The sequence below is a fragment of the Trachemys scripta genome, chromosome 1 (genome assembly GCF_013100865.1).
Source record: "Trachemys scripta elegans isolate TJP31775 chromosome 1, CAS_Tse_1.0, whole genome shotgun sequence".
NCBI classification, from domain to species: Eukaryota; Metazoa; Chordata; order Testudines; family Emydidae; genus Trachemys; species Trachemys scripta.
Genome location: NC_048298.1, coordinates 187,926,870 through 187,954,398, shown reverse-complemented (window position 1 = coordinate 187,954,398; position 27,529 = coordinate 187,926,870). Strand labels below are relative to the sequence as shown.

The 27,529-nt window shown below is 41.1% G+C and overlaps 1 protein-coding gene across 1 annotated transcript in view; it reads right to left on the bottom strand.

The window, feature by feature from the left end:
- Positions 1 to 27,529, bottom strand: part of SIM2 (SIM bHLH transcription factor 2) — a 69,858-nt gene that overhangs the window by 20,804 nt on the left and 21,525 nt on the right. The window contains exons 4-6 of the mRNA XM_034752676.1: positions 24,281 to 24,389; positions 8,800 to 8,885; positions 6,467 to 6,666 (exon numbers count right to left, since the gene is read on the bottom strand). Of these exons, the coding sequence (XP_034608567.1) occupies positions 6,467 to 6,666; positions 8,800 to 8,885; positions 24,281 to 24,389 (395 nt within the window). The remainder of the gene's footprint in view (positions 1 to 6,466; positions 6,667 to 8,799; positions 8,886 to 24,280; positions 24,390 to 27,529) is intronic.

Here is a 27,529-nt window from a genome sequence, read left to right as displayed (position 1 = left end):
TCACTGCAGACAGACTGGGAATGAAGTAGTGAATACATAAGAATTGCCATACAGAATCAAAGCTGAGATCTATCTAGTCCAGTATGCTGACAGCGACCAGTATCAGCCACTTCAAGGAAGGTGCAAGAAACTCTGTAGTAGGCCCTTATAGGAATAGTCCCACGCAATACAATAGGGATCAAACTACATGACCCAAGGGGTCTTTCCTGTCCTTGCTACTTGATAGCAAAAGATACTCTAAATTACATCAAGGAATTTAATCATAGATAGCTTTGTTTGTTTATCTATGTGTTGATGGCATTTACACTCCCATGCTCTTTCTATATCTCTAACGGCAGAGCAGAGGTACTGCACTCAGTTTCAGGATAACATAGCAATCCTGTAAAATGAATACAAGAAGTGTTGCACAGTGTAATCGGGTCTTGCAAATAACCTGAACTCCACTTTTTGATTATCATGCCTTTTGTTTTCTCTTTCCTTAGAGCTTCATGCATTGCTTGGCCCTGCAGAGAAGCAGGTCTTTATATTTACTTTTATCCTGACACATCAGTTGGCGGGAAAAGGTGTGTGTGAGGGGGGGAGGAGAAAGGGGGAGGAGGAAAGAAGGCTCCTCTAGCGACCCTTCCCCTACACACACATTAATCCCTCCCTAAAGATCCCCCAACATGGCAACCTTTCCTTCATCTGGGAAGGATTTAGATGCATTTTCCTTAGGGGCGGTCGGTGATGTTTTGCACACTGACATGAGGTGGAGGTCATTTGAGGGTAAAATGAACAGCTTCCTCCCCCTGCGAGGTGTGTGTTGGGGTGGGGTGGGAGCAGGGTGAGGAGTTGGGTGTGACCTTCACAGCACTCCCATTCTCTCCTGGGTCACAAAACTCAGGACCCAAATTCTGCCCTGTGCGCAGTGCTGCTATGACCAAGTGGGAAACATTGGTTTATTTTTCATGAATATGGTGCATACCTGTGTGTGGTTGTTTGATGGGTTACTTGCTATGGAGTTAGATCAAAAGGGTTTGTTAAGGAAACCAAGCAGGAAAGGTAAACCAATGGCTTGCATAAGGAGCATCCCAACAAACACAACGCCCAGGTTTATAGCTAGGAAGAGGGGACTACTCAGCAGCCCTGATTCGATAGCTGTTTTGCAAGGCTGAGGAGAGAGAGGTCAATGGGAACACAAAGATGTTAGAGCAGTGGCTGTCAACTTTCTAGACTACTGTATCCCTTTCAGGAGTCTGATTTGTCTTACATAATCCCAAGTTTCACTTCACTTAAAAACTATGTACTTACAAAATCAGTCATAAGAATACAAAAGTGTCACAGCACACAATTACTGAAAAAATGTTTCTTTCTCATTTTTACCATATAATTATAAAATAAACCAATTGGGATATAAATATTGTACTTACCTTTCAGTGTATAGTATATAGAGCAGTATAAACAAGCCATTGCCTGTATGAAATTTTAGTTTGTACTGAGTTTTCTAGTGTTTTTCATGTAGCCTGTTGTAAAACTAGGCAAATATCTAGATGAGTTGATGTACACCCTGGAAGACTTCTGCATACCCCCAGTGGTACACATACTCCTGGTTGAGAACCACTCCATTAGAGGACCCTGGGCCTAGAAAAGGATGGGGGTTGATCGTGTAGCCAGGTGGCTGCCCAGGGTATCCGTGAAAGCTGACAGGTTGGCAAGGAAAAAAGAGACAGGGAGAGCCTACTGTGATCAGAACAGTTTGTTTCTCTCAGCAAGAGAGTTGTTAGCTGGGCTGAGGGGGAATAACAAAAGCTGGCAAGGAAAAATTAAGATGTACCAGACCCAGAGGTATAGGACTTTAATTGATTTTATCCTTTGCTCTAGGGCAGGGGTGGCCAACCTGAGCCTGAGAAGGAGCCAGAATTTACCAATGTACATTGCCAAAGAGCCACAGTAATACATCAGCAGCTCCCCCTGCCAGCTCCCAGCGCCTCCTGCCCATTAGCAGCCCCACCAATCAGCACTTCCCCCTCCCTCCCCCCACCTCCCAATCAGCTGTTTCGTGGCGTGCAGGAGGAGTGAGGGCATGGCAGGCTCAGAGGAGTGGTTGGGAAGGCGTGGAGTGGGGGCAGAGCCAAGGGTTAAGCAGTGAGCACCCACCGGCACATTGGAAAGTTGGTACCTGTAGCTCCAGCCACGGAGTCGGTGCCTATACAAGGAGCCGCATATTAACTTCTGAAGAGCTGCATGTGGCTCCGGAGCCACAGGTTGGCCACCCCTGCTCTATGGGCTTTGTACTTTTGGGGAAATGCATAAATAATGCCGATTAATCCCAACTATCCATACAACTTGATGGGGGTTAAATTATATGTTATCGCTCAAGAAAGAGACCTTCGAGTCCTTGTGGATGGTTCTCTGAAAACACCTACTCAATGTGCAGTGGCAATTAAATAAAGCTATCAATATGTTAGGAGCCATTAGGAAAGGGATAGATAATAAAACAGAAAATATCATAATGCCATTATATACTTCCATGGTACGCCCACACTCTGCATACTGTGTGCAATTCAGGTCACCCAGCTCAAAGAAGAGATAGTAGGGCAATAAAAATGATTAGGGATATGGAACAGCTTCCATACGAAGGGAGATTAAAGAGACTGGGACTGTTCAGTTTAGACAAGAGATGGCTAAAGAAGGATATAAGAATGGTCAATAAAATCATGAATGGTGAAGTCTATAAAATCATGAATGGTCTGGAGAAAGTGAATTAGGGAAATGTTATTTACTCCTTCACATAACCCCTTCATATAGAAATCACCTGATGAAATTATTAAGCAGCAGGTTTAAAACAAACAAAAGGAAGAACTTCGTCACACAACGCACAATCAACCTGTTGAACTTGTTGCCATGAGATACTGTAAAGGCCAAAATGATAATTGGATTCAACAAAGAATTAGATAAGTTCATGGAGGAAAGGTCCCTCAGTGGCTGTTAGCTGATGGTCAGGGACATAACGCCATGCTCTGGGTGTCCCTAAACCTCCAACTGTCAGGAGCTGGGACTTGATAACAGGGGATGGATCATTTGAAACTGCCCTGTTCTGGGTGTTCTTAAACCTCCAACTGGCCACTGGGCTAGACAGACCATTGGTCTGACCTAGTATGGCCTTTCTTATGTTCTGAAGGCCCCATCTGAGTCATTTTAATCTACTCTCTAGTCACAGGTTCTAGCAGTGAAAGGGCTGAGAGGTGCCAAACTCAGTTCGGCCTGTCACATTAACACAGTTGAGAAACAGCCCCCGAGACCCATCTAAGAGTGGTTAGACCACAAGGTTCCACCCAGGGTGAGGTGTACGAAGCCAGGCCTGTCACGTAAGGGGTGCACTAGAGAGTGATTAAAAGGGGTCTAAGGCACAGTTCACCCTGTAACTGTGAGAGGTGCATTGAACTATTGCACCTTAAGCCCTGTTTAGATCTCATTTACATCAGTCACTCAGCTCTCAGTGCCATTAAAATGAAGAGAGTGATTTCATGTGGCTTTCTTGCTTAACTAATGATCAAAGATGGGCTCAAATCAAAATCCTGGAGCTGAATATCTCCAGATGTTGGATCTGTATCCCTAGTTTTGCAGCTTTGACCCTAGAATGGTCAAACAAACCCCTGATCTGAACACACACAGAATTTGGAAAAGTTTGATTCTGGATCTGAGTTTTGCAGCCGTATCTATTTCTACTCTAAATATCCCTGGTTTCCATCTTTGGATGTAAAAGGGACTCTGAGTGTGTGAACAAGGAAAACAGAAAGGGGAACAAAGCTGGACAAAATTATCTCATCTCCCCTCCAGTGTCCCTTGAAATTGTGGGAATGAATGGATGCATACAGTAAAGCAGCAGCCACAGATCACTTTTGTGGGCTGGAATTAACTCTTAAACTAAACTATCAAAACTATTTCTCCTTAAAGCTGATATATTTAGTTGTCTTCTCCTATTACCATTTAGGGCATGATTATGCCCTTTCTGTGTGGGTACACTACAAGTGGGAGTCAGAGAGAGTGCAGGGGAATACCTTCCTGTCAGGAGGTAATGATAATTTGGACAGCTGGGCTGGGAGTGCTAGGGGAAAGGCGCTGGCCAGCACTACCGACAATGCTTGATATTCCAGAAGTTCATCTTTGTGGGACAGAGGCAGGACCCCACCCTTGTGCTTCCTGGCAAGTATGGGGACAGTGCTGGCAGTATCTTTTTCAGTGGTGTAACAGGAGCTTTTGTTCGCTGTGCTCCTATCAGCGCCTCTGGATAGACTCTCTCTTATGAAGACTCTTATGCCTCCAGGCAACTCCACTTAAAATCACAGGATGAGAATTCTTCCGCTTTATCTGCTCTGATTAGGCCTCAACTTAAGTATTGTGACAAGTTCTTGGTGCCATGTTTCAGAAAAGATGTGGACAAACTGGAGAAAATCCAGAGGAGAGCAACAAAAATGATTAGAAGTCTAGAAAACATGATTCATGAGGGGAGATTGAAAAATTGGGTTTAGTCTGGAGAAGAGAAGACTGCAGGGGGACAACAGTTTTCAAGTACATAAAAGGTTGTTACAGGGAGGAGGGTGAAACATTGTTCTCCTTAATCTCTTAGGATAGGACAAGAAGCAATGGGCTTAAATTGCAGCAAGGGAGGTTTAGGTTGGACATTAGGAAAAACTTCCTAACTGTCAGGGTAGTTAAGCAGTGGAATAAATTGCCTGGGGAGGTTGTGGAATCTCTGTCATTGGAGATTATTAAGATCAGGTTAGACAAATACCTGTCAGGGATGGGTCTACAAAATACTTAGTCCTGCCATGAGTGCAGGGGTCTAGACTAGAAGGCCTCTTGAGGTCCCATTAGAACACCTCTTCCTCATCCTATCTTAGCTCTGCCATCTACAGGCACATTGTTGAGCCTTAGGTTGTATCTACCCTAGAAATGCTATAGCAGCACAGCTTCAGCACTGCAGTTGCACCACTGTAGTATAGACACTTACTACAGTGATAGAAGGGGTTCTTCCATCACTGGAGTAAAACCATCTCTCTGAGAGGTGGTAGCTAGGTCAATGTAAGACTTCTTCTGGTGACCTAACAGTGTCCATACCGGGGCTTAGGTTGCTTAACTAGATCGCACATAATGCGAAATTTTTCATAACCTTGAGCAACTATAGTTAACCCAATTTAACTTGATAGCGTAGACCAGCTTTCAGTGCTTAGCAATATTGGATGTATTGCATTAAACATGCCAAAAAAGAGAGAGGATTCCTAAAACACATTTTAACTTGCATTTTAGCACTGGGCCTCATTGATCTTAGCCTGGAGAAAGAGCATGCTTTTGAGTGTTTAAATTGCCCTGCAAAACTTCTCCAATGTATTAGTCATAGACTTTTTTACCATTATGTATGAATATCATTTCTTTTCCTTGAAACTCCAGCATGTCACGGAAGACACCAAGTAGGTCAAATCTTGTTCCACAGTCCTAGTATTGTGGGGTGGTTGGTTTTTTTTGGGAGGTGGGGCAGGCGTGAATTAGAATTATCTGCCTGTTGGCAGTCAAACCTATAAGACTGGAAATTTGCTGGAAGGTTCTTCCCTTGGGACATCTAAAACTGGACCATACAGATCATCAAAGTATATTGTAAGGCATAATTATATGTTGAAAAGAGATTAGTCACTTCATGTGTCTCTTTGATCTCAGATTTGTGCTTTTCCATTGCCCATGTGGGAGTTCTTTCAGGCATCCACATGGGTTGTATCGGTAGAGTGTGCTGAGATGATTCTATTGCCTATTTCACATAAATCCAGGCAGAGCTTGTGCACTAGGCAATCTTGCAAGCTGTCCCAATAGTTACTATTTTTCTGAAGAGATTTAATGTCTGGTTTTTTTTTAAATGGCCATTTGACTTAACTGTCACTCGTATCTTTTCATAAACCCATAATGTAGGCAAGGTTAGGGACATTAGATAGATAAGCTGGTCTCACAGCTAAGGCACTGAACTAGGACTTGGGAGACTGGGTTCCCATGGATTTCCTGTGTTACCTCGGTCAAGTCACCTAATCTCTCTGTGACTCAGTTCTCTACCTGTAAAACAGGCACAATAATGCTTCTTTTCTCCCACCTTTTATCTGTCCTGCCTGTTAACATGGTAAACTCTTCAGGACATGAAGTGTTTTACTGTGTTTGTACACTGCCTACCCTAATGAGGCCTCTGGACACTACCATGACACAAATAACTATAGATTAGAATCAGGTTCCGTAGGCTTGATATTTTAAAGATAAAATATTGCCTTATTTACCGAGTCATTTTGAAAGTCCTGCATACATTTACAGTGCTCAAGTTCAATTTTAATGATGTCATAGTTAAAATACACCTAAAACTTAAGTATATTGAAGTATTTAGAAACCCCTATAATTTGACAAAACTTAACTTCCAGATGCTATATGATGGAAACCAAATCATTTTGCTTACCTGGAATCTAGGAATATAAGTTTTAAGTCCAGACTTGCTCTGAACATGAACATGTTACTGTGAAGCTTGATCTCAGTGATTGCACTGGGAGGTAAAGATTGACCCACAGCCACCAGTCCTACAATTTGGTAACAGGAATCATACAAGGACATGTCCAGCATATACTGACGAATCTTCAAATAGCCACTGCAGTGGATCACCTGGCATGGAAAGAAAGCATAGTAGATATTTGAAGGTAAAGGAAGAGGTCTTACAGGTCAAGAAAGCATCTTGAGAGCATCTATTTCTCAGCCTCTGCTGCATCTATTTCAATGATGATACAAATAATTTCTCTTAACACCATTTGTCTGGCTGCATAGTTTGTTAAGACTGCTAAGTGTCTTATTTGTAAGTAGAGATGCAGTGATGCTGTGTACCTGTGTTTCTGTCGCCAGCACATTGTAATCTGGTATTAAAATGCAAGAGCCCTGGTGCCATATGGACTGCTCTCCAGTTAATGCTTTAAATTAAGGTTATCTAATGTACATTTAATGTAGATACAATAAGATAGTTATTGTGTATTAACCAAATAAACTGAAATTTGCCTTTGATGGTGACTTAATCATGAAACAGCCATACATATTCCTAGCTATACTTTAACAGCCAGTTTGATATATCAAAACTACTTCTATTGAATTTGTTCTTCATTATGATGAAAAACAGATATATTTTAAGAGACTTATGAATGTAGCCCTAATTATAAATGATTAAATATATATTTAGACACCTTAAAAGTGTTGCTTCTTTCCAGTCAGGATTAGTTGATCCCTGTTGACAAATTAACAATGACAATCTCTAGGGGCCAAATTCTAGCCTGACATACATTTACATAATTCCAGTTTCCATCCATGATAATTGCATGTGTACATCTGATGCTAAAATTTAGCTACTAGGCTGTAAGAAGGGATAAATAATGATTTGGGGCAACAAAGGTAAATGCAAAATGCTCTTAGAAACTCTTTTGAGGAACATAAATATTCTTAGTTTCTAATGGCTACTATTTGGCTATGCACACTCTTGCAAGGCTCAGTCCCAAATATCATGTGGGAAACTCCACAAGTATCAAGTATCAAAACCACATTCTATATATCCCTCAGTTTATTTGTATATTTCCTTTGTTTTGACTTGTATGTTCTTCCAGTAAAAAGGAGAGTGTGTCCACTGCCCTAAGCAATCCTTGGCAATCCATTATCTATATATCTAAAAATAGATTCCTCTTAAGGCTCCCCGTTCAATCATTAATTAATGTGGTAGTCAATAATAACCCAGTGATAACTTACTTAAAATCTCCCATCAGAGCCTCCTCATTCCCTCACAATTAGGCATATTTGGTTTCCCTTGCACTTAGGCTATTCAGGTGGTACTTTCTGAAGTGCTCAGCATTGGCCTAACCTTGAAGTCACTGACTGATGAGAGCAGAATTAGGGCAATGCTGAGCGCTCTAGAAAATCACATCTTTAAACAACATACACTGGAATCAAGCAATAGGGCTTCAAGGGGGAAAATGGCATGTGACTCCGCTCGCTGACAAATTGTAATCTAAGAAGAAACATAGAGGGATGTCACCATCTACTCATTTTTTTAAAAAAATTGTTTCAATATAAATTATGGATTAGAACAATGTACATTGCAGGACTACACTTTCAGGAATAATTGTTCAAGTTTAAAAGGGTAGGTAAATGTCTGCACCTTGGAAGAATTCTAAAAGAATAGCAAGTCACTCTGAGGTGTTCTTTCTCTTGCTGTTGAATAAGTCATTTATTTTCAGTAAAACTGTGTGTAAGGTGCCTTTCTTAGCTGCTGCTTAGATAGTAGAAATGTTGTTTAGCTTATGGGAGAATAAATGCAGAAAGTAAAGCTGAAAATATATGCTTGAATGGCAGGTGCTAATGTAGGATTACAGTATTTACCATCACCCATGCTTAAGTGCAGTAACTATTAAAACAATGTATGCTAAGAGGTTGATAAATAAACCTGAGACTGTGGTAGACATCAATCCTGAACTAAGATATACAGGCACATGGGGCCATATTCTGATACCCTTACTCATGCTGAACAGTACAGGGAATAATCTCATTCAAATCAATGGGATTACCTGTGGAGTTAGGTACTAGTCAGCATGAGAATGGGTATCAAAATCTGGCCCATAGCTTCAGGGTGTACTGTTGCATCAATAACAAAATCTGCACCTAGCAGTGGTATTCTGACTCTTTTCAGTAGTAGACTTTGTTTTACAGCTACCCATATAATAAAACCTGTTACTCTTTGAACTTGGAAAGGCTTCAGAACGTTACCTTGTAGCCGCTACATGTCAAGCCTGCATTCCTCTTGGCCAAGACACACTTCATCCGGAGAAAAAATGATCTCTCTATTTCGTACTCTGAAAGCATAAGCCCATTGTGTTTTAATTATTAATCTAGGTTTCAAAAAATCACCCATAATGTTTACTTTGACCATTTAACCAAAGTATTTGCAGGGTATTTCAGCCATTTATATTAACCTTTGTATTGTCATTATTATTTTTAGGGAAAGAAGGCAATAGGAAGATGGCCGTGACACATCTTTGTCCCCATCCATGGTCAGCTGTCTCTGCCAAGGTCACTGATAGTTATGATTTATTTTAAAGGTTAAAAGAGTTGGGGATTGTGACATTTTGGGGTTCACTCAAGCCAGTCAGGGGTTCAGTCAATGCCTGCTTTGTAAACCTGTATGTCTTGTGACTGCACAGCTCAATTTGATCTCTGTGATGGGTCCTGGTCAGGCCAGCCAGTAAAAATCTGGAAAGAAGACAGTGGAGGAGAGAGAAACTGTCTTGAACAAAGAGTGTTTCTTGCTAGAGTAAGTTTTAGACTTCTAGATGAACGTGTTCACTTTTATTTGCCTTCAACCATCTCTACCTTTATTCCTTTTACTTGGCATCACTTAATCCATCCTCTTTTGTTAATAAATGTGTTTTGCTATCATTATAAATCAGCAGTGCTGGTAAAATTCAGTAAAGTGTGTGATTGTGTTAAGCTGGCAGGTTGGAATGTTCTGCTGTCTCTGTAGAGGCAGCAAACCTAATGCTTTTTCTGAGAGGGTCTAATGAGAGGAACCGGATCCTGCAGAAGGAATTCAGGCCTGGAAGGGTACTAAGGTCAGCTTGCAAGGAGTATCCAAGTTGGGCAAAGCCAGGGTGAGGCTTGTGGCCTGCTGGCAGGCTGTTAAGGTGAGAGCTCTGAACCAAAGCTGCACAGTCACAAGACACCCAGGGCTACAAGGCAGACAGTGACTGAACCCCTCACTGGCCTGGGTGAACCCCAGAATGTCAAAGGCATTGAGCCTCCAAGCTTTAAATAAAAGGCCTTTCCATTGAGCAGTGACATCTTAGCCTCTGCTGGCCTCAAGGGCAGGCTTTACAAATTCAGTCTCGCAAATGGTTGGATCTAAAGGCAACAGGTGAACCATGGATCAATATCTTGGAAGCAGCAAAAGAATAGGAAACTTATCAGAAAGTTCATGTTGTAATCTCACTGTACACTGCCAGTCATTGGGCCAAAACTTGCAAGCCTAGACACTTTATAAAGTTTCTACCTATTCAGGGCACCAACAAGCAGACTCCTCTTAAGAGAAGTTTTTAAGCAAAATGTTTTTAATGGAAAAGTCACTGATTTTTTTAATTGAACCCTGCTCAGGTGCATAAATATCTTCTTTTAAAAATTTAAAATCCTCATGTAGCAATTTTTTTTTGAGAAATACCTATTGCAGTTCTAATATATCCAAAGATAGTCAATAGTTCTAACCTTTTGCTATGAACACTACTGTGACGGGTTCCCCCCAGGGTACCATGTGGAACTGGGGTACCACTGAGCCCTCTGACCCATCAGCCTGGGCTCCCTCTCACACTGTGCTGCTGTGATAAGATGCAAAGCCCTCCAGCCTGCACTTTCACCAGCATTCACACAGGTGGGACTCACTCAGCTGCAGTTACATGCAGTGTCTCTAACCACCAGCTTCCCAGCCTAGGACCCCAGAGCAGTACTGTCCTGCCCTGGTCAAATCTGGCCAGTATTTGGGTTTAATACCAAGTCCGCCTCTCCCTCAATGTGAAGAGAACAATGGTAACCAAGCAGAGATTTTCCCCAAGTACTCCAGTCAAAGCTCACTGGTTTGAATTAAAACATAAAATATATTTATTAACTACAAAAGACAGATTTTAAGTGATTATAAGTGAGAGCAAACAGATCAAAGCAGATTAGCTGGCAAATAAACAAAAATTGCAAACTAAGCTTAATATACTAAATAGATTGGATATGAATTAGCAGATTCTCACCCTAAGAGATGATACAAGCAGGCTGCAGATTTTTAAGGGGCAAGCTGCAATTGCTTTACAGCTTGGAATCCCCAGGTGTTCCATTCACAGGCTAGAAATCCCTTAAGCCTGGGTCCAGCACTTCCCCCAGTTCAGTCTTTGCTCCTCAGGTGATTCCAGGAGTCTTCTTGTGTGGGGAGTGAAGAAACCCAGATGATGTCACTCCCTGTCTTATATAGCTTTAGCATACGGCAGGAACCCTTTGTTTCGAAATTTGGTTCCCAGACCGGTTTGTGGGAAAATACTGACATCCCAAGATGGCGTCCAGAATCATGTGACCTGGTCACATGTCCTTGTAGAGTCATAGCAGCCATTACGTACAGGCTGTTTGGAGTATTCTCAGGAAGATCCCCAGCTGGGGGAAAAGATTTTCCTAAGGCCTGTTGTTTTTCCTGATGGCCCATTACCCTGAATAGGCCCTTCCCCACCCACTATCTCGACTGAAAGCATCTTCTGTGGTGGGTGTTACCCAGGTGTAACTACATTTGAAGTACCGATACATATTCGTATTTATAGCTTCAGATACAAAAATGATACATGCATACAAATAAGATAATCATATTCAGCAAATCATAATCTTTCCAATTACACCTCACATGACTTATCTTGCATAAGATACATCATAATTATGCTATAATCATATAATAATAATATCACCACGAAGAATATGGGGTGCAGTGTCACAACTACCATTTTGGCAGGAATTGACAGAAGCAGCAGAGGACTCTCACTCTGTACTTCAATGAATGGGCACTTTGAAAGGTGTTTTCAGGTAAGTTTCAAAACATTGATTTCTTCCCAGCCTTAGAGCTTGATCCAAAGCCCATTGAAGTCAATTGGAGTCTTTCCATTGACTTCAGTGGGCTTTGGATTAGCCCCTAGTATATTGTTCTAACAACCTGTCTTAATTTGACTTTACTGCAAATTTTGTGCTGTGTATTTTTATGCACCTGTCACCCAGTTAACATCTGCAGTTGCTTTAGCCTCAGATGCTACATAGAAACTATTAACTCTCTGCATTATACTCTATTTAAAAATCCTAGAAAACATCTGCAGAAAAAGGAAGCACATTTCATGTTAGAGCTATGCTTAAAGGAAAAAATGCAATACACATTGAATCTCACCTAGTATCATCAGCCTTCCAAATCAACTGCTTTTCCTGTTCATTGAACTGAAGGCCCAAGAATTTCCTTACAACTTACTGTCACTTCATGCTAAAATGCCACCCTCTGTATTATTTCAGAATTATGGTTTTACTTTTAATGTTCAATAAAATATTTTTAAAAGGCCAATTTAGGATTTTTTACAATAATATTAAATTGCGCTGGAATTCCGGCAAAACATTGGAATTATCCATTTATCTTACTAATGCAAATTAGTTTCTTGTGGGAACAAAAGGCACTTTAATGAATTGGCATATCTACTATCAAGTTTAAATAATGATATACACAAGTAGGTGGGCGGAAGCTATACAGTATGCATCTCTGATGGAAGAATGGTCCTGGGATTAAGGCCTGGAATGTGGGTGGGTCTGAGTTCAGTTCATGGCTTTGGTACTGGCTCCCTGTGTGAGCTTGAGCAAGTCACTAACTCTGCCTCAGTTCCTTGTTTGTAAAATAGGGACAATACTTTCCTCTCTCACAGGGATGTGAGGATAACTTCACAACCATTAATGAACAGATGGTGATGGGGGCCATATAAACACCCAGATGGATGATGAACAGCAATTTTTATGACAAGTTCTTTTCTAAAGATCATTTGTGGAAGTGGAAGCAGGGTTTTAAGCAACAGAGCCAATAAATTTTATCAGAAATATTTCTGTAGCACTAACTTTACAATTCTATCGAGAATAGGTTTTGTGTACACAACAGTTCCAATACACAGCCTGGCCTTCATGAGTCTGTAACACTAGGGCGGTGGCAAACTAGTAAGGTGGAAGTTTAACAATTTCTCCCTTCCTCAATATTAAAAATAAAAAGTTCTCAATCTCTCAGGTTTCATGGTGGGGAACGATTCTCTACAGGGAAATTCCACCAAGTTTTTATCTTCTTCCCTGTAGAACTTTGACTTGATGGGTCAGCTTTTCTAATACTCGTATTTCCCATACTTTTTGGGACGAGTCAATTGATTTAGAGGAGTCACATCTCTTCCACCACCTTACAATTATGATTCTTGCTGCAACTGGGTAATTGTTTCTTTGTATCTGTTATACAACACAGAACTTTTGGGGAAAATTCACAAAAACACCTGTCATCTCCTTGAAGGAGTTTCCAACCTCTTTTTCAAAGTGTCTGAATTTTTGGACAGATCCACCATATGTGAAGAAACCAGCCCACTTCAGAACACTCATTTCAGCATTTGCCCATGCCTGTACCATAGATGACTTTAACATAGTTTTCTTTTATGAATGTCTATATTGAAGTATAGGGACTGCTGTTCAAAATACTCTCCCAATCCTCATCCTTAATTCCCTTGCACAAATCTGCATTCCACCTCTTCATGAAAAGTGTGTTTCCTCTAAGCAAAAACTGAAAATAATTTTATAAGGTGGAAAGAGATCCTTGTGCTTCATAATAGTGACAAGTAATTTTTCACTGTTAATTTTTTTCTCAGATTTACCTTTAAGATGATGTGTTGAAAAATGTTGCAATTGCAGATATTGGTACAGTACAATGGAACTTTAGTATTTCTTGCAAGCTGATTTTTTTCTTCATATTATCTGAATGTAACGTCTGAGTAGTTGCCCAACTCTTGTAATACAACTACAATGCCAGGTTTTAAAGTTTCCCAGAGTTTTATTAGGGTTGAATTTGGTGTTATGTACTATGGACATTAGAGGTGATGGGTCTGGGCTTAATTTTTGTTATCCCATGCCTCTATTGTTGCTCTCAGAAAAGGGTGGTTATATATTATTACAGATTAGGACTGTCGATTAATCGCAGTTAACTCATGTGATTAACTAAAAAAAATTAATCGTGATTAAACAATAGAATACCAATTGAATTGAAATTTATTAAATATTTTGGACGTTTTTCTACATTTTCAAATATGTTGATTTCTATTACAACACAGATTACAAAGTGTACAGTGCTCACTTTATATTATTTTTATTACAAATATTTGCACTGTAAAAATGATAAACAAAAGAAATAGTATTTTTCAGTTCACCTCATACAAGAACTGTAGTGCAATCTCTTTATCGTGAAAGTGTAACTTACAAATGTACGTGGGTTTTTTTGTCACATAACTGCACTCAAAATCAAAACAATGTAAAACTTTAGAGCCTTCAAGTCCACTCAGTCCTATTCCTATTCATCCAATCCCTAAGACAAACAAGTTTGTTATATTTACGGGCGATACTGCTGCCTGCTTCTTATTTACAGTGTCACCTGAAAGTGAGAACAGGTGTTCACATGGCACTTTTGTAGCCAGCACTGCAAGGCATTTATGTGCCAGATATGCTAACCATTTGTATGCTCCTTCATGCTTTGGCCACCATTCCAGAGGACATGCTTCCATGCTGATGATGCTCCTTACAAAAATAATGCGTTAATTAAATTTGTGTCTGAACTCCTTGGGGAGAATTGTATGTCTCCTGTTCTGTTTTACACACATTCTGCCATATATTTCATGTTATAGCAGTCTCGGATGATGACCCAGCACATGTTGTTCATTTTAAGAACACTTTCACTGCAGATCTGACAAAACACAAAGAAGGCACCAATGTGAGGTTTCTAAAAATAGCTACAGCACTTAACCCAACGTTTAAAAATCTGAAGTGCTATCCAAAATCTGAGAGGAATGAGGTGTGGAGCATGCTTTCGGAAGTCTTTAAAGAGCAACACTCCGATGCGTAAACTACAGAACCCGAACCACCAAAAAAGAAAATCAACCTTCTGCTTGTGGCATCTGACTCAGATGATGAAAATGAATGTGCATCGTCCACACCGCTTTGGATCGTTATCGAGCAGAACCCGTCATCAGCATGGACGCATGTCCTGTGCAATGATGGTTTAAGCATGAAGGGATATGTATCTATAGTGCATCTGGCACATAAATATCTTGTAATAATGGCTACAACAGTGCCATGCAAACGCCTATTCTCAGTTTCAGGTGACATTGTAAATAAGAAGCGGGCAACATTATCTCCTGCAAATTGTAACCAAACTTGTTTGTCTGAGCAATTGGCTGAACAAGAAGTAGGACTGAGTGGACTTCTAGTCTCTAAAGTTTTACATTGTTTTATTTTTTAATGCAGTTATTTTTTTACATAATTCTACATTTGTAAGTTCAACTTTCATGATAAAGTGATTGCACTGCAGTACTTGTATTAGGTGAATTGAGAAATACTATTTCTTTTGTTTTTTACAGTGCAAATATTTTAATCAAAAATAAATATAAAGTGAGCACTGTACACTTTGTATTGTGTGTTTTAATTGAAATAAATATATTTGAAAATGTAGAAAACATCCAAAATATTTAAATGGTATTCTATTATTGTTTAACAGCGTCATTAATCACGAATAATTTTTTTAATCGCTTGACAGCCTTATTATAGACACAATATTTTCGGTCTAGAGATTGTTTTAATCCAAGGAGTCATGTGGTGTTTGATGGTGGAACACTAAGCCTGTTCCATCTAGTTCTCACACTCGCTCGCTCTCTTGGGTTATCCAATACAGCAAATTTCTGCTTTGGTTTGCTGGGTGATAATATTTTAATTTTTGGTAGCATTAGTCCTCCTTCTTGCCAAGGTCTTTGTAGGGTAGCCTGTTTGTTTGACTCTTGGCTTCTTGTGTTCTCAAAAGAATTTGTTCGGCAGGGTTGCCAATCATCAAGATGTTTCCTGGGATGATTATTAGTAGTGTATGGAAGACAAAACTGATTTGAGGTAAGAATCATTTTTACTGATACAATTTTTCCTAGAGGTGAGACTTTGTACTTTGACCAGTTTTCTACATGTGTTCTAATTTAATCAGAGGAGTATAATTAATATTATAGAGAACCTGCCTTTTCTGATATAGTCCTAGGTTATTTTAATGAGGTAGTCACCCATTTATATTTACAATTTATGGTTTTTACAAGTTGAGATCACTACCAAAGTCCCAAATTTCAGACTTATCGTAGTTTATTTTTAAACCTGAAACTTTACTAAATTCCAGGTTTTCCTTTTGCAATTCAAGGAGCCTTTTCTGTTTCACTCATATTTCTTCATACTGCCACATTATCCTGTGCATGTGTCTGCTATAATAAACTCTGTACAGTGTGCTTGAATAGACTCCAGCTACTCATATGAGAAACCACAAAGAAGTTAATGTAAAACCCACCATAAAGCCAATTTGAACACCAACCTTGCAACAAAAGGGCCAGGTCCTAAACCAAGCAACATATTATGAAGAAAACTCTAGAGATAATATATTGTTTCTGGAATTTTTTAAATAAAATATATTATATTTTAGTTTCCACAAAGTGTGTCATTTCAGTTATCCCCTTTCCTTCTTTAGCTTGTACATTAGACAATACGTCTGACTTTGAGCACTGTTTAAAAATAAAATGGCCTGTTTATAATTTGGTGATTTGTTCTTTTTTTTTTAAACTGTTGCAAACAGGATAAATGTCATGGTGCAGTAAATGAAGTGCATCTGGCTATTTTGGATAATGAATTTAAGCATTTGTTCACTCATATTGCACATGACTACTAAACAAGATTCTCCAAGCATTTCTGTGAAATTATGGCTAGCTTTATGCAACCCTAATTATCCTTGGGGTGAAAGTATGAAATCCATCTTCATTGCTCTAACTCATTTTTCATCTCTTCTGAAAGAAGGCAGCTACTAAAATACGGGTATTTATATTTTTCTTGTAGTATGAGCTTAGAAAAGATCATCATGTTTCTTTCATGATTCCCTCTCTCATGTATTATTTTCCACAGGGTAAAGGCTAGTACTTTATATCTCTGACCCATAACTCAAAAGTTCTGCCGGGATGGGCGTTGCGAGAAGGCAGAGGTGGTGGCAGCAGAAGATCGGGGCCGCTGGGAGCGTGGGTGGTGATGAGATGGCTCGGGTTGGCAGGTGGCCTGAGGGCAGGGGCGGAAGGATGACCAGTGTTGCTTGTGGGTCGGAGCTGGCATATAGATACCCAGTGACCGGAGGATGGCCTGGGAATCCTTGAGGGAGTGGAGGGTCTCATCAGTTTTATCACTGAAAAGCTTATGGTTGTCAAAGTGGAGGTCCTCAAGTGTAGTTTGAAGCTTCTTTGGGAACCCGGCGGACTGCAGCCAAGAGTTGCGGCAGAGCACTATCGCAGAAGTCAGGGACCAGGATGCTGTGTTGGCGGCATCGACCACAGCTTGGAAGGCCACCTTGGCAACCAGCTTGCCCTCATCCAGGAAACTTTGAAAGTCCTACTGCTTTGCCGGGGGAAGGAAGGCCTGGAAGTCTGCCAACTTAGTGTATGCCAGGAAGTCGTACTTAGCCAGGTTGGCCTGTTAACTGGTGATGCGGAACTGAAGACCCACAGTGGAATAGACCTTTTGCCCAAGAATGTTGAGTTTCTTCGCCACCCAGTCTGTGTGGGGGGTAGATTTGAAATGTTGTTGGCAGGCACGCTCCGTAGCCACATGGCCCACCAAGGAGTTAGGTGGAGGGTGTGTGAACAAAAAGTCTGTGCCCTTGGATGGCACAAAGTAATGTTGTTCCACCCAGTTAGGGGTGGGGGAGCAGGAGGCCAGCATGTGCCAAACAGCCTGTGTGGGTTGGAGGATGGCATTGTGTATGGGCAAGGTGATACGGGAAGGTCCAGCGGGTTGCAGGATGTCCCGGAACTGGTTCTGTGGACCCCAGACATCCTCCACGGGCAGACTGAGGGCTGCCATCATGCGATGAAGCAGGGCCTGGTACTACACATGGTCATCGGGGGAGAGGAAGAGAAGGAGGGAGGGATGAGTGCATCCTGGGCTTCGAAACCAGAGGTGCCAACAGAGCCCATGGTGCCAGGAATGTCCTGAGGGCCCTCGTAGGCAGAGGATGGAACAATGTGGGTCGGGGATGGACGGTGATGCAGGCGCATTCGGAGTATGGGTCCCAAGAAGGCCAGTAAGGCCAAGCACAGGGTCGCCGAACATCAGTGCTCCCCGTGGGTAAGGGAAACAAGGATAGGCAAATGGGCCATAGGCCGGTGGATAAGGCTGGCTGGTGGGGTCCAGGCTGTAGGATCATGCCAGCGAGAAGGCAAGGTCAAGGTCTGAAGACCAGTCCAAGTCCGAAGATGGGTCCGGCAAAGGCAAGGCCATTGGGACCAGAAGCACAGGATGGGACAATGCCAGGAAGTCCAGGAGCAGGAGAGGTTCCGTGGAAGGGGGATGGAGGCCCGAGAACGGCCGGAGGGTCCAAGCACAGAGGAGAGCCACCAAACGGCAGCATCAGCTCAGCCATTGGCATCAAAGGGGACAGGCATCCCGGAGTGCACGGGGCTGAGTGGGAAAGTCCGGACAGTCGTGGTGGTGTGGACGGTGCCAAAGGTGACAGCAGCGGGCCAGTCACTAGGGCTGAAGGCAATGCTGGCAGAGCGTGGTGTTTGGACATCCAGTCTGCATGAGAGCTCTTTGGAGCAGGAGCATCCGGGTCAACACGCAACTTCTCACCCAACCTGCATGCGCAGTGAGACTACGCTGCATTTATAGGCGGTCACCATTGGGGACCCGCCCTGGCATCCATGCCTGTGTTTCTTGTGTGTACAGTGGAATTGGGTGATGAGACGGTGGTGCTGGGTGGGAAGGTCCCATGAAAGTGCTCACTGCCAGAGTTGGGCAGCGCTCCAACAGATCTGCTGGTGCCAGATCCGATGGCACACATGAGCACATAGCCTCCTCCATAAGCAACTTGCACAGCTGAAGCTCTCTGTCTTTCCAGATATGGGATGGGAGGAGTGACAGGTGGAACAGTGAGCAGCAACGTGGGCTTCGCCCAGACCATAGAGACAGCGTTGGTGCTCATGGAGGAGGAGTGGGGGCAAGAAGCACAGTATTTAAACCTGGCTTGCTGGGGCAGAGTCCCTGGGCTGGGTAAGTGTCCCAAAGGGAAAGTGCAAAGGGGTGGAGATCTAACTGACTGGCCATCAATGTGATGGACAACAATATACAACTAGAGAAAAAGCTATATACGAAAGAAAAAATGTAGAAGAATAGTTCTCTTAGCAAGCTAAGAGCACCAAAGAACAGGGGTTCTGATTCTGGCCATATGGTAGTAAGAGGGAACTGGAGCGGCGCCGACCTACACAGCCTCTTAAAGCCTCAGACACACCACACAGTCGACACACATGCAGGTCAACGGACACTACTATGAACAGTTATTGTGCATGCGCATCCACATAGGGACTGCATATCTCTAAGAAGAATTGAAGAGTACAGATATTTATGTTCACATTTGATGGCTTTATCTACATCATGTAGAATATTTTTGCTCCTTTGCTGATTTGGCAGGTTAAACTAGTTTTCACTGAATAATGTTCTGAGTATTAGATGTGGGACATATATTTTGACAAGTAAAGTTAAATCACAGAAATGTAGAACTGGAAGGGACCTTGAAAGGTCACCAAGTCCAGTCCCCTGCCTTCACAGCAGGACCACGTACTATCCCTGACAGATTGTTTTGCCCCAGATCCCTAAATTTCCCCCTCAAGGATTGAACTCTGACAACCCTGGGTTTAGCAGGCCAATGCTCAAACCACTGAGCTATCCTAAGCAAGGCTGTAAACTAGTGACTTTTAGATACACCGCTACCCTGATAACGCTATCCTCGGGAGCCAAAAAATCTTACTGCGTTATAGGTGAAACCACGTTATATCGAACTTGCTTTGATCCGTCGGAGTGCACAGTCCCGCTCCCCCCACCCCAACCCAGAGCGTTGCTTTACCGCATTATATCCGAATTCGTGTTATATCTGGTCGTGTTATATTGGGGTAGAGGTGTATTATTAATTGAAATGACTGCAGTATGGTACTAGTTCTGCTCCTGGGAAACGTCAAAAAGTAACTTTACAGATTAAAACCTTGTAAATCTCTCCAAAATTATAATGGAGAGCTTTTTATTTGGACAAGGTACCCTGACAACTTGGGCAAGCTTTAAAGAGAAGGGAAATGACTAAAACTGAATTTAGAGTCAAAAATAACTGGGACATAAACTGATAAAAGTGGCTTTAATTTCTAATTCAGGTACCATAAACACATTAGTGGAAATGCCCTTTACACCAGGGATTTATTTGAAGTCAAAGAAGATCAACAGCAGTTTATTTGAATAATAAACTATATGGCAAAATTCACTGATTGGATGGAATCCTCAATTTCAAAGTCAATCACAAAAATTCCCTTGACTTCAGTGGGGCCAGGATTTCACTCTATACTTCAATAATTAATGAGTCCATAAAGGCATTGAAAATACAAATGTAAACCAGCAATTTGATCTATTAAACAATAAACACCACTCCATCAGTTTTAAAATGTGATTTAGCTAAGCCAGATGCATGTCCTGAAGCAGTGATTCCCAAACTTTTCACTCAGGCAACCCACCAGCTCCATTTTGTATTTTTTTGTGACCCACCCTCAGCTCTGGCCCAGCAACCCTAGTCCTGGTCTGCTGTGGAGTGGGGGGGTGGTCGAGCCCACGCTGCACCAGTGGCTCCTGTCCCATGATCCTGGGCCGCACTCTCCATTCCAGGCGTTGTGATCTAGCGCACAGTGTCGCAGCACCATTGGTTTGGCCCAGTTGCCCTGAAGGGGAGAAATGTAAGTTTGCCTAGGCCAAGACCCAGTGATGGGTTAATCTGGCCCTGGACATGACGACCCATCTAGAATCTTCCCATGAACACACTCGTGGTCGTGATCCACTATTTGGCAAACACTGTCCTAGGCCTAGAGTCATGCCTTTTGCAGGAAGGCTTTTGCATCAAGATCCCTAAGCAACACAGGAGGAAAAAAATGCTTAGATTCCAAATAAGATGTTGGCAACTGTTCATCTTAATTTCCACTAATACATTATAGATTATGAAAGAGAAAATATCCATATAGAAGCTGATTAAACAAATTTGCAAATGATTGGTAAAAACTCCATCTTTAGCACCACCTAGAATCCAGTGTATGATGCTAAAACATCTTCATGTGGAAAATAAAGTTGGTAAGGAGCTACACATAGCAGATGCCATTAGCAGAGCAATAAAGAGATCACCTACCACCTGAAAATAGGTATGAAGTATGTGTCTATTATGGTGCTATTTATAAAATCAGCAGAATTCCACACTGAAACACAAAGAACTGTGTGCAAATTGAAATTAACATTTTTTACAAGGATAGCCCAAAGAAAGAGCACAATTAAACCTCAACCTGAGGCTATTTTGGAAAAAAAAGTACCAGTCATCTAGGTCTAGAAAAATATAAGCAAGGAACAGCAGATATCCTGTTTGGGACTGAGATAAGAGCTTACATATATTGATTCAGACAAGCACAAACAAAAAAAGCCACAGTCATGAAATCCTAGCTCTATCCTGACTGAGCCTAAGAGAGGATTTATTTGAATTTGACAATCTAATTCCTATTAATTTATCACTACTCTAAATTCATAGAGCTTTCACAACTAACAAGCTCACCAGATAAATGATTACCCATATAAAGTTGGCAAATGTAAGATTGAGTCAAGTTCCCCATGTTGGACACTGACCAGAGTGCTGTGAAAAGATCCAATTGCTTAATCCCATGTGCTTTTAACTTGCTGGGTTTGGGCAAAGTGCAGGCACCGTTCCTGGCTTTAGGACTCTCTCCCTCGGCATGCACTCCAGGTGTAAACCTCTGTGTCTGACAGTAGGAACTTGACAGTCCAGTTGCCTAGAAACTGAAACTTCCCCAGCAGCTCTTGCTCACCTTAGAATCTCACCAAAGTGTGAGCCCTCCTGGTTTACAGTTTACCTCCTCTGAGGTATGAGCTAGTGGAGCCAACAGACCCAAAGACTTTTCACAGGATCCTAAAACACCAAACTCTTATAAGAATAAGAAATACACAGATCCATGCCCCTCATGCATTTCCCTGCCTCAGCTTTCCTTCGCCACCCTGGAGAGTTCTTTTGGCTTGGGCAGAGTACCCCTCTGGGGTGTCCAGAATCCTTCCCTTGAAGCTCATGACTTCTCTTCAGGAACACGGAGCCTTCTCTACCCCAGCTAGCTTTCTCTATCCTTGGATAGCCCCACCATTAAACTGGATCTCCTGACCCCCATGTCCCCCACTGTCTCTTCTTCTCGCTGGCCTCAAACTTCCTCCAAAGCCTTCCAAAATTCCTTCGGTGAGTCCTTTTTAACTCCCTGTTTTATCACCTTTTTCCTGTTGGGAATTTTCCACTCTCTCCACTTACGCCTCCCTCCAGACAGGCTTCACTCAGCCTCCTTCATGTACCCATTGTTCAGTCCAGAGCACAGTCATTAAAGTTAATAACTCTCCATTGGACCTGGTTTGGGATAGACATTCTATGGCTCTGTCAGCAAATGGGGGATTCAACATCCACACAGATGATACAATTTTAATAATTTTCATAATATGAGCTTCACACCATCAACCAGAATTCATAAGTTGTACAAGCAGATTCCCCAAAATGTCACAGCCGGGCATGGAATACATGACCATGGAGCTTGTTTTCAAGAATTTGTGAAGGCCTCCTCATCTGAACTCACAACCTCCTTGCCAAAATAGCCACAGAACAACACATTGCCTACAAGCTATTCAGAGAGAGAAAAATCTCTTAATGAAACATGATGGATACACATCGGTCCCTGAAAGTCCACCAAGAGGATTATTTCCCCCAGAACCTATGTAAATGGTCAGACACACAACAACCTCACTTCTGACAGAAGTTCAGTTACTCAAGCCCTGAGCAAGTACAAGATGTACAACTACAACTGGAGGAAAGAGAATTAAACAAACTGTACTTTGACATAAATACAACACCACTGTCCAGCCTGATAGCTGGGCAGCTAGACCATTTGAGAATGGACAGTTACAGCTGGAAGTCAGCTAGTGTTGTTACATCCACACAGATATTGAGAAAATGGACAGCCAGAGATACTTGAGATTTACTTGAAATACCTGAGACAGCCCAGCTACCCATGAACACATGGGGGGAAACTAGTGACAGCTTGATTCCTTAAGGAACAGATGAGTGTACACAAGGACCTCTGTTCATTCTGGTGGAGTCACTACAGACAGAGTCACTGTCAAGATCCCCAGGTGCAGAGATTTCACAGATAAGCATATAAGCAAAACAGTACAGTTCTAAGTAGAACTGCAACATAAGTAGCCTGGAGTGTGCCATGTTATTAGTCGCCATGTCCTGAGAAAACCAATCCAATACTGACAGGACGGAAACAAGCTATAACTGAATGATTAAGCAATTTTGAAAAATATGTCAAAATGTATTAAACATGATGAATCTGAAACAGTTCTGTTATTTTAAAGTTCAAAGTATTGTCATGGGGAAGTAAATTAGCTAAAAGGGATAGGGTAAACATAGGTATCACATTATTAGTATGGCAGTAGTTATGCTAATGAGATGATGTAATATTAATAAGTGCAGGACGATGCTAATAGTTGTGTTAATTCTGTGAACATGCCCACTGTGGACTAGATGTTTCCGGTCTGAGCTGTGTATTTCAATACAGTGCTTTGCCTTCTCCTCTGAAACACCTGATTGCTTACTAACCTTTACCCTAAGCAGTACTGTGCTAGGTCAGTACCCAGTACCCCGCTATACCGCCGCATGCTTCAAGAAGTAGCTCTGGTGATTCAGTAGGTGACACTTTCCTTCTGAGTTGGTAATGAATCAATGCCCCAGTATGATGTTAGGGAAAAAATCTGCTCCTGGAGACGCTATCTTTTCAGTAAGACACCAAACCTAAGTCATGACCGCTTGCAGTTATTAAAGAACCCATTGCATTCTTCATAAAGGAAAGAGTATTCCCTCTGGTGTCATAGCCAAATCCTAAATTTAACAAATTGCATTGAGATATGTCCTCATATTTTCTACTGGCTAACATATTCTTCTTCACTTCCTCTCCTAAAATACTGTATAATGCAGCTGCAATGTTCTACCTCAGAGGTGGCTACGTAACAGAGGTGGATGAAATGATCCTTGTGTAAAGTTTGAATTGCAATTTAAAACTGCAAATGCTCCAAGATCCTCTGGGATGAATGGTACTAATAAATCTAGGAGTGCTGCTTATTACCTATGCTGCTACAAGCCAAAATGCTGAGCTGCAGTATCAATTTGGTACCCATTCTGCATTTGTGTACACAAAGCTTTACTGGATAATGTATAAGCTTGCCGTGTTGAATGCAGCTTTCTTTTTTAGCTTTTCAGCTGAAATTTGATCACATCTCCTGGAAGTACCTTGTAAGAGGTGAGGATGAAGAGGCTGGTGTGCTGTAAGCACTGCTGTCATCTCATCATGGTCAGAAGGATGTATATACTCATAAATGCTATTGCCAGTAAGCTCCACCTGTCAAGAGACATATAAAACATTAGGCAGTACAAACGGCCTTTCTTTTAATAATATAAAGCATTCTTCAGTGACCTACGTATACTACATCTGTATACTGTGCATACAGTCCATTACCCTTACAACGTGTGGTTTTTACTGGACCAAAACCATGTACCAAATTATACCTATTAAACTGAATCATTCCTTTTTCAGTGGTAACTAACACTTTGGAAGCTTTTGTGGGAATTTCTGGTGCTATTCTGCACACAGGGGAGTTGCTAGTGGAAAAGCTGGCAAGTGACGAGATGATAGAGGAGCTACAGAAGTGTTAGCTTCCCACAAAGAGGGGGAAAAAAATCTCCACAAGCTGCATAAACTTTTCTCACAGACAAACATACACTAAAAGTTTTACATGTTCCCAGAAACCATCATTTAGATTCTGTCTGTATTTGAAATTTAACAGCCAAGCCAGCAAATTGATACATTTCCTGTTACTTTTTTTTCTGTAAATGCCCTCCAAAAATACAATCCAAATTGTTATTAGGACCAAGTCTAGTGCCCATTTAATTCAGTGGAGCTATTCCCACTTGTATCAATGAACATTGGATCCAGCATCTCCTGCTTCAAATAAATGTGCAGAATAAAAAAAAAGACCAGCTCAGCAAGAGTTTTATTTGTCCTTAATTTCCTCAATAGAGCATATTCCTATTTCTCACTTGCTCTGAACCTCTGTTCACACATGGATGTGTTTCTGTCATAGTATTTGTCCCTTTCTATATGTGACGTACATAATAAATATAGTGTAGAGGCTGGGAGCACCATTACAGCTGGCATGTGCTGTATGTCCTTTTTGCTAACTTTGTTTGGCACATGTAAAAACGCCTCAACAAAAAGTCTCCAGATAGATGCAGTAATGGATTTAAGTAGAGAACCAATACTTTGAGCTTGTGTTTTAAATTAGTGTCAGGCTACCCAATTGTTCATTGTGGCCTGATGTGCATTGGGCCCCAAAGATCAGAGACAGCTGAGAGGTGAAGTAATTTAACCTATTCTTCTGGGCCAATCCTACTGATTTGCTAAGATGTGTGAGTTGCCTTTTCTTTAGAATAAATGAAGTTGTCTAGCCCACAAAGCAATCTTTTCCCGAAAATGTCTCTCATAGTTCCGTTTTCTGCATTATTCATGGAATGTCTCTTCCCAGCACTATACAAACTAATTCTTTCTAGCCATCTATTCCCCACTGTTCCCTTCCATCTCTCCCTCCCCTACCCACCCCCACTTCCAAAAAAACAAAACCCCTGGTACACATTCAATATTCCAACCAGATATTAGCACATTTCTTTAAACAGACAGTTTTCAGTTGCAGAAGGAAAACAAGAGATACCAAATTAACAATGTTAGTTCACATAAATCATTGCCCCTATGAGAAAATATTTGGGATCATTCCTTTTCAGGATTACAACAGGTAGGAACATCAACACCAGCTCAGTATATTTTGGCTTTAGTGGCTGGTGAAGGATTGGAAGTACACAAGGATGAATCTTTTTGTAACTTGTGATTTTTTTTTCACTCTTTGTAAAAGAAATAAAACATTATTTTATCAATCTGCAAAAGTAGCAGATTGATCCATAGTATGTCTATGATTATAGACAGACTATGATTTTCACAAAAGCTCTAATACAATGTTTTTAGAGCACTGTGATTTGCATTGCTCTAAGCTGTCAAGGAAACAGAACAAGCAAAAAATCTTACTGGAGAAAGACTGAGTTTGGATGAATGTTCAAACCGAAATGTGGGGAGGTAGGGTCTATGGACTTTCCTGTCCCTCTGAGTTTAACCCTCTGTCTGGAACTATCTCCTCTTAAAATAGCTTTTATCCTTAGCTCATAAGGATATTTCTGAAGAGCAGGCTTTTTGCCTTTGAAATGAATCAGACTGTACCAAATGGAATGTAGTTATAAAAAATGTTCATAGGAAGGATACCCTCGGATCTCTTTTATTCCGTCCGCTGTACAAAGGCATTCTTTCCTCCACCTGCCCTGCAAAGCTAATTACAAACACTAATTAGGTTAATCCAAAAGACTTGCATATTTAATTGATAATAATCCTCACATGGGGACCAATCCTGCAAAACCTAATTCACGTGAGTAGCCCTTGCTTTTGCAAGTAATCCTGTTGACTTAAATGGGACTACTCACCCAAGCAAGGACTAGTCACAGAAGGATTCTCAGAATTGGGCCCATGGTCACAATTTTACCTACACTGAGCTTCAGATCAAAGGTAACACAGCTCGCTTTCTTGAATATAGATATAGGGATAAATTCTATTCTGTTATGCATGTGTAACCCCAATGAAATCAATGCAGTGCCACATATCTAAGTGACAGCAAAATTTGATCTGTTGATTGTTAAATAAATCTGAGAAACCCAAAACCATCTTCAAAAATCTGGGGCTACATAATAGTCAAATAACCAAAATGTTTGTACATAATTTTTGAACTGACAACTGTCTCCTGTTATAAAATATGCATATGTGCTTTTTAAACATGCAATAAAATACTAACAACTTAAAAAATAAATTATATGGTTGAATCCATAAAACTTCTACAGTCTCATGCATCAGGCTTATTAAACCAGATCCTGGATGAAGCATTTTAATATTTGTAAATACCTACTTATTACCAGTTGCATTTGTTTCCTACTAAGAGTTTTTTTATGTGTAACTCCGCTGTATATTTTCTTTCTGCCAAGAAATGATTCATAATAAACAGAGGACTAAATAAATGGATACTGGAAGAAAATAATTTTATATTTTGCCATTAGTATACTTACTGGATGAAAGTAAAACAAATTTTAGCAAGTTCAGATGTTTTTGGTTAAATATTTCAAGATTTATCAAAAATTAAATATAAGTTTTGCTCTTGTGGAATCAGAAAATGGTTGGAGTGCCAGCCCACACTTTCAAAACTGCAAAATCTATTTTTCACAATAATTTTCTTTGCTTCTATTTAAAAAGGGTTTTCCCTGCAGTCTATAAGTCACGTAAGTAGTAATGTGTATATCTGTGTGCATGTGCACATATACAAGTTGCACTTAAACTGTACAGCCCACAACATACCATCAATTTTTCAGCTTAAGTCCTCGCAGAATTCACTAAGG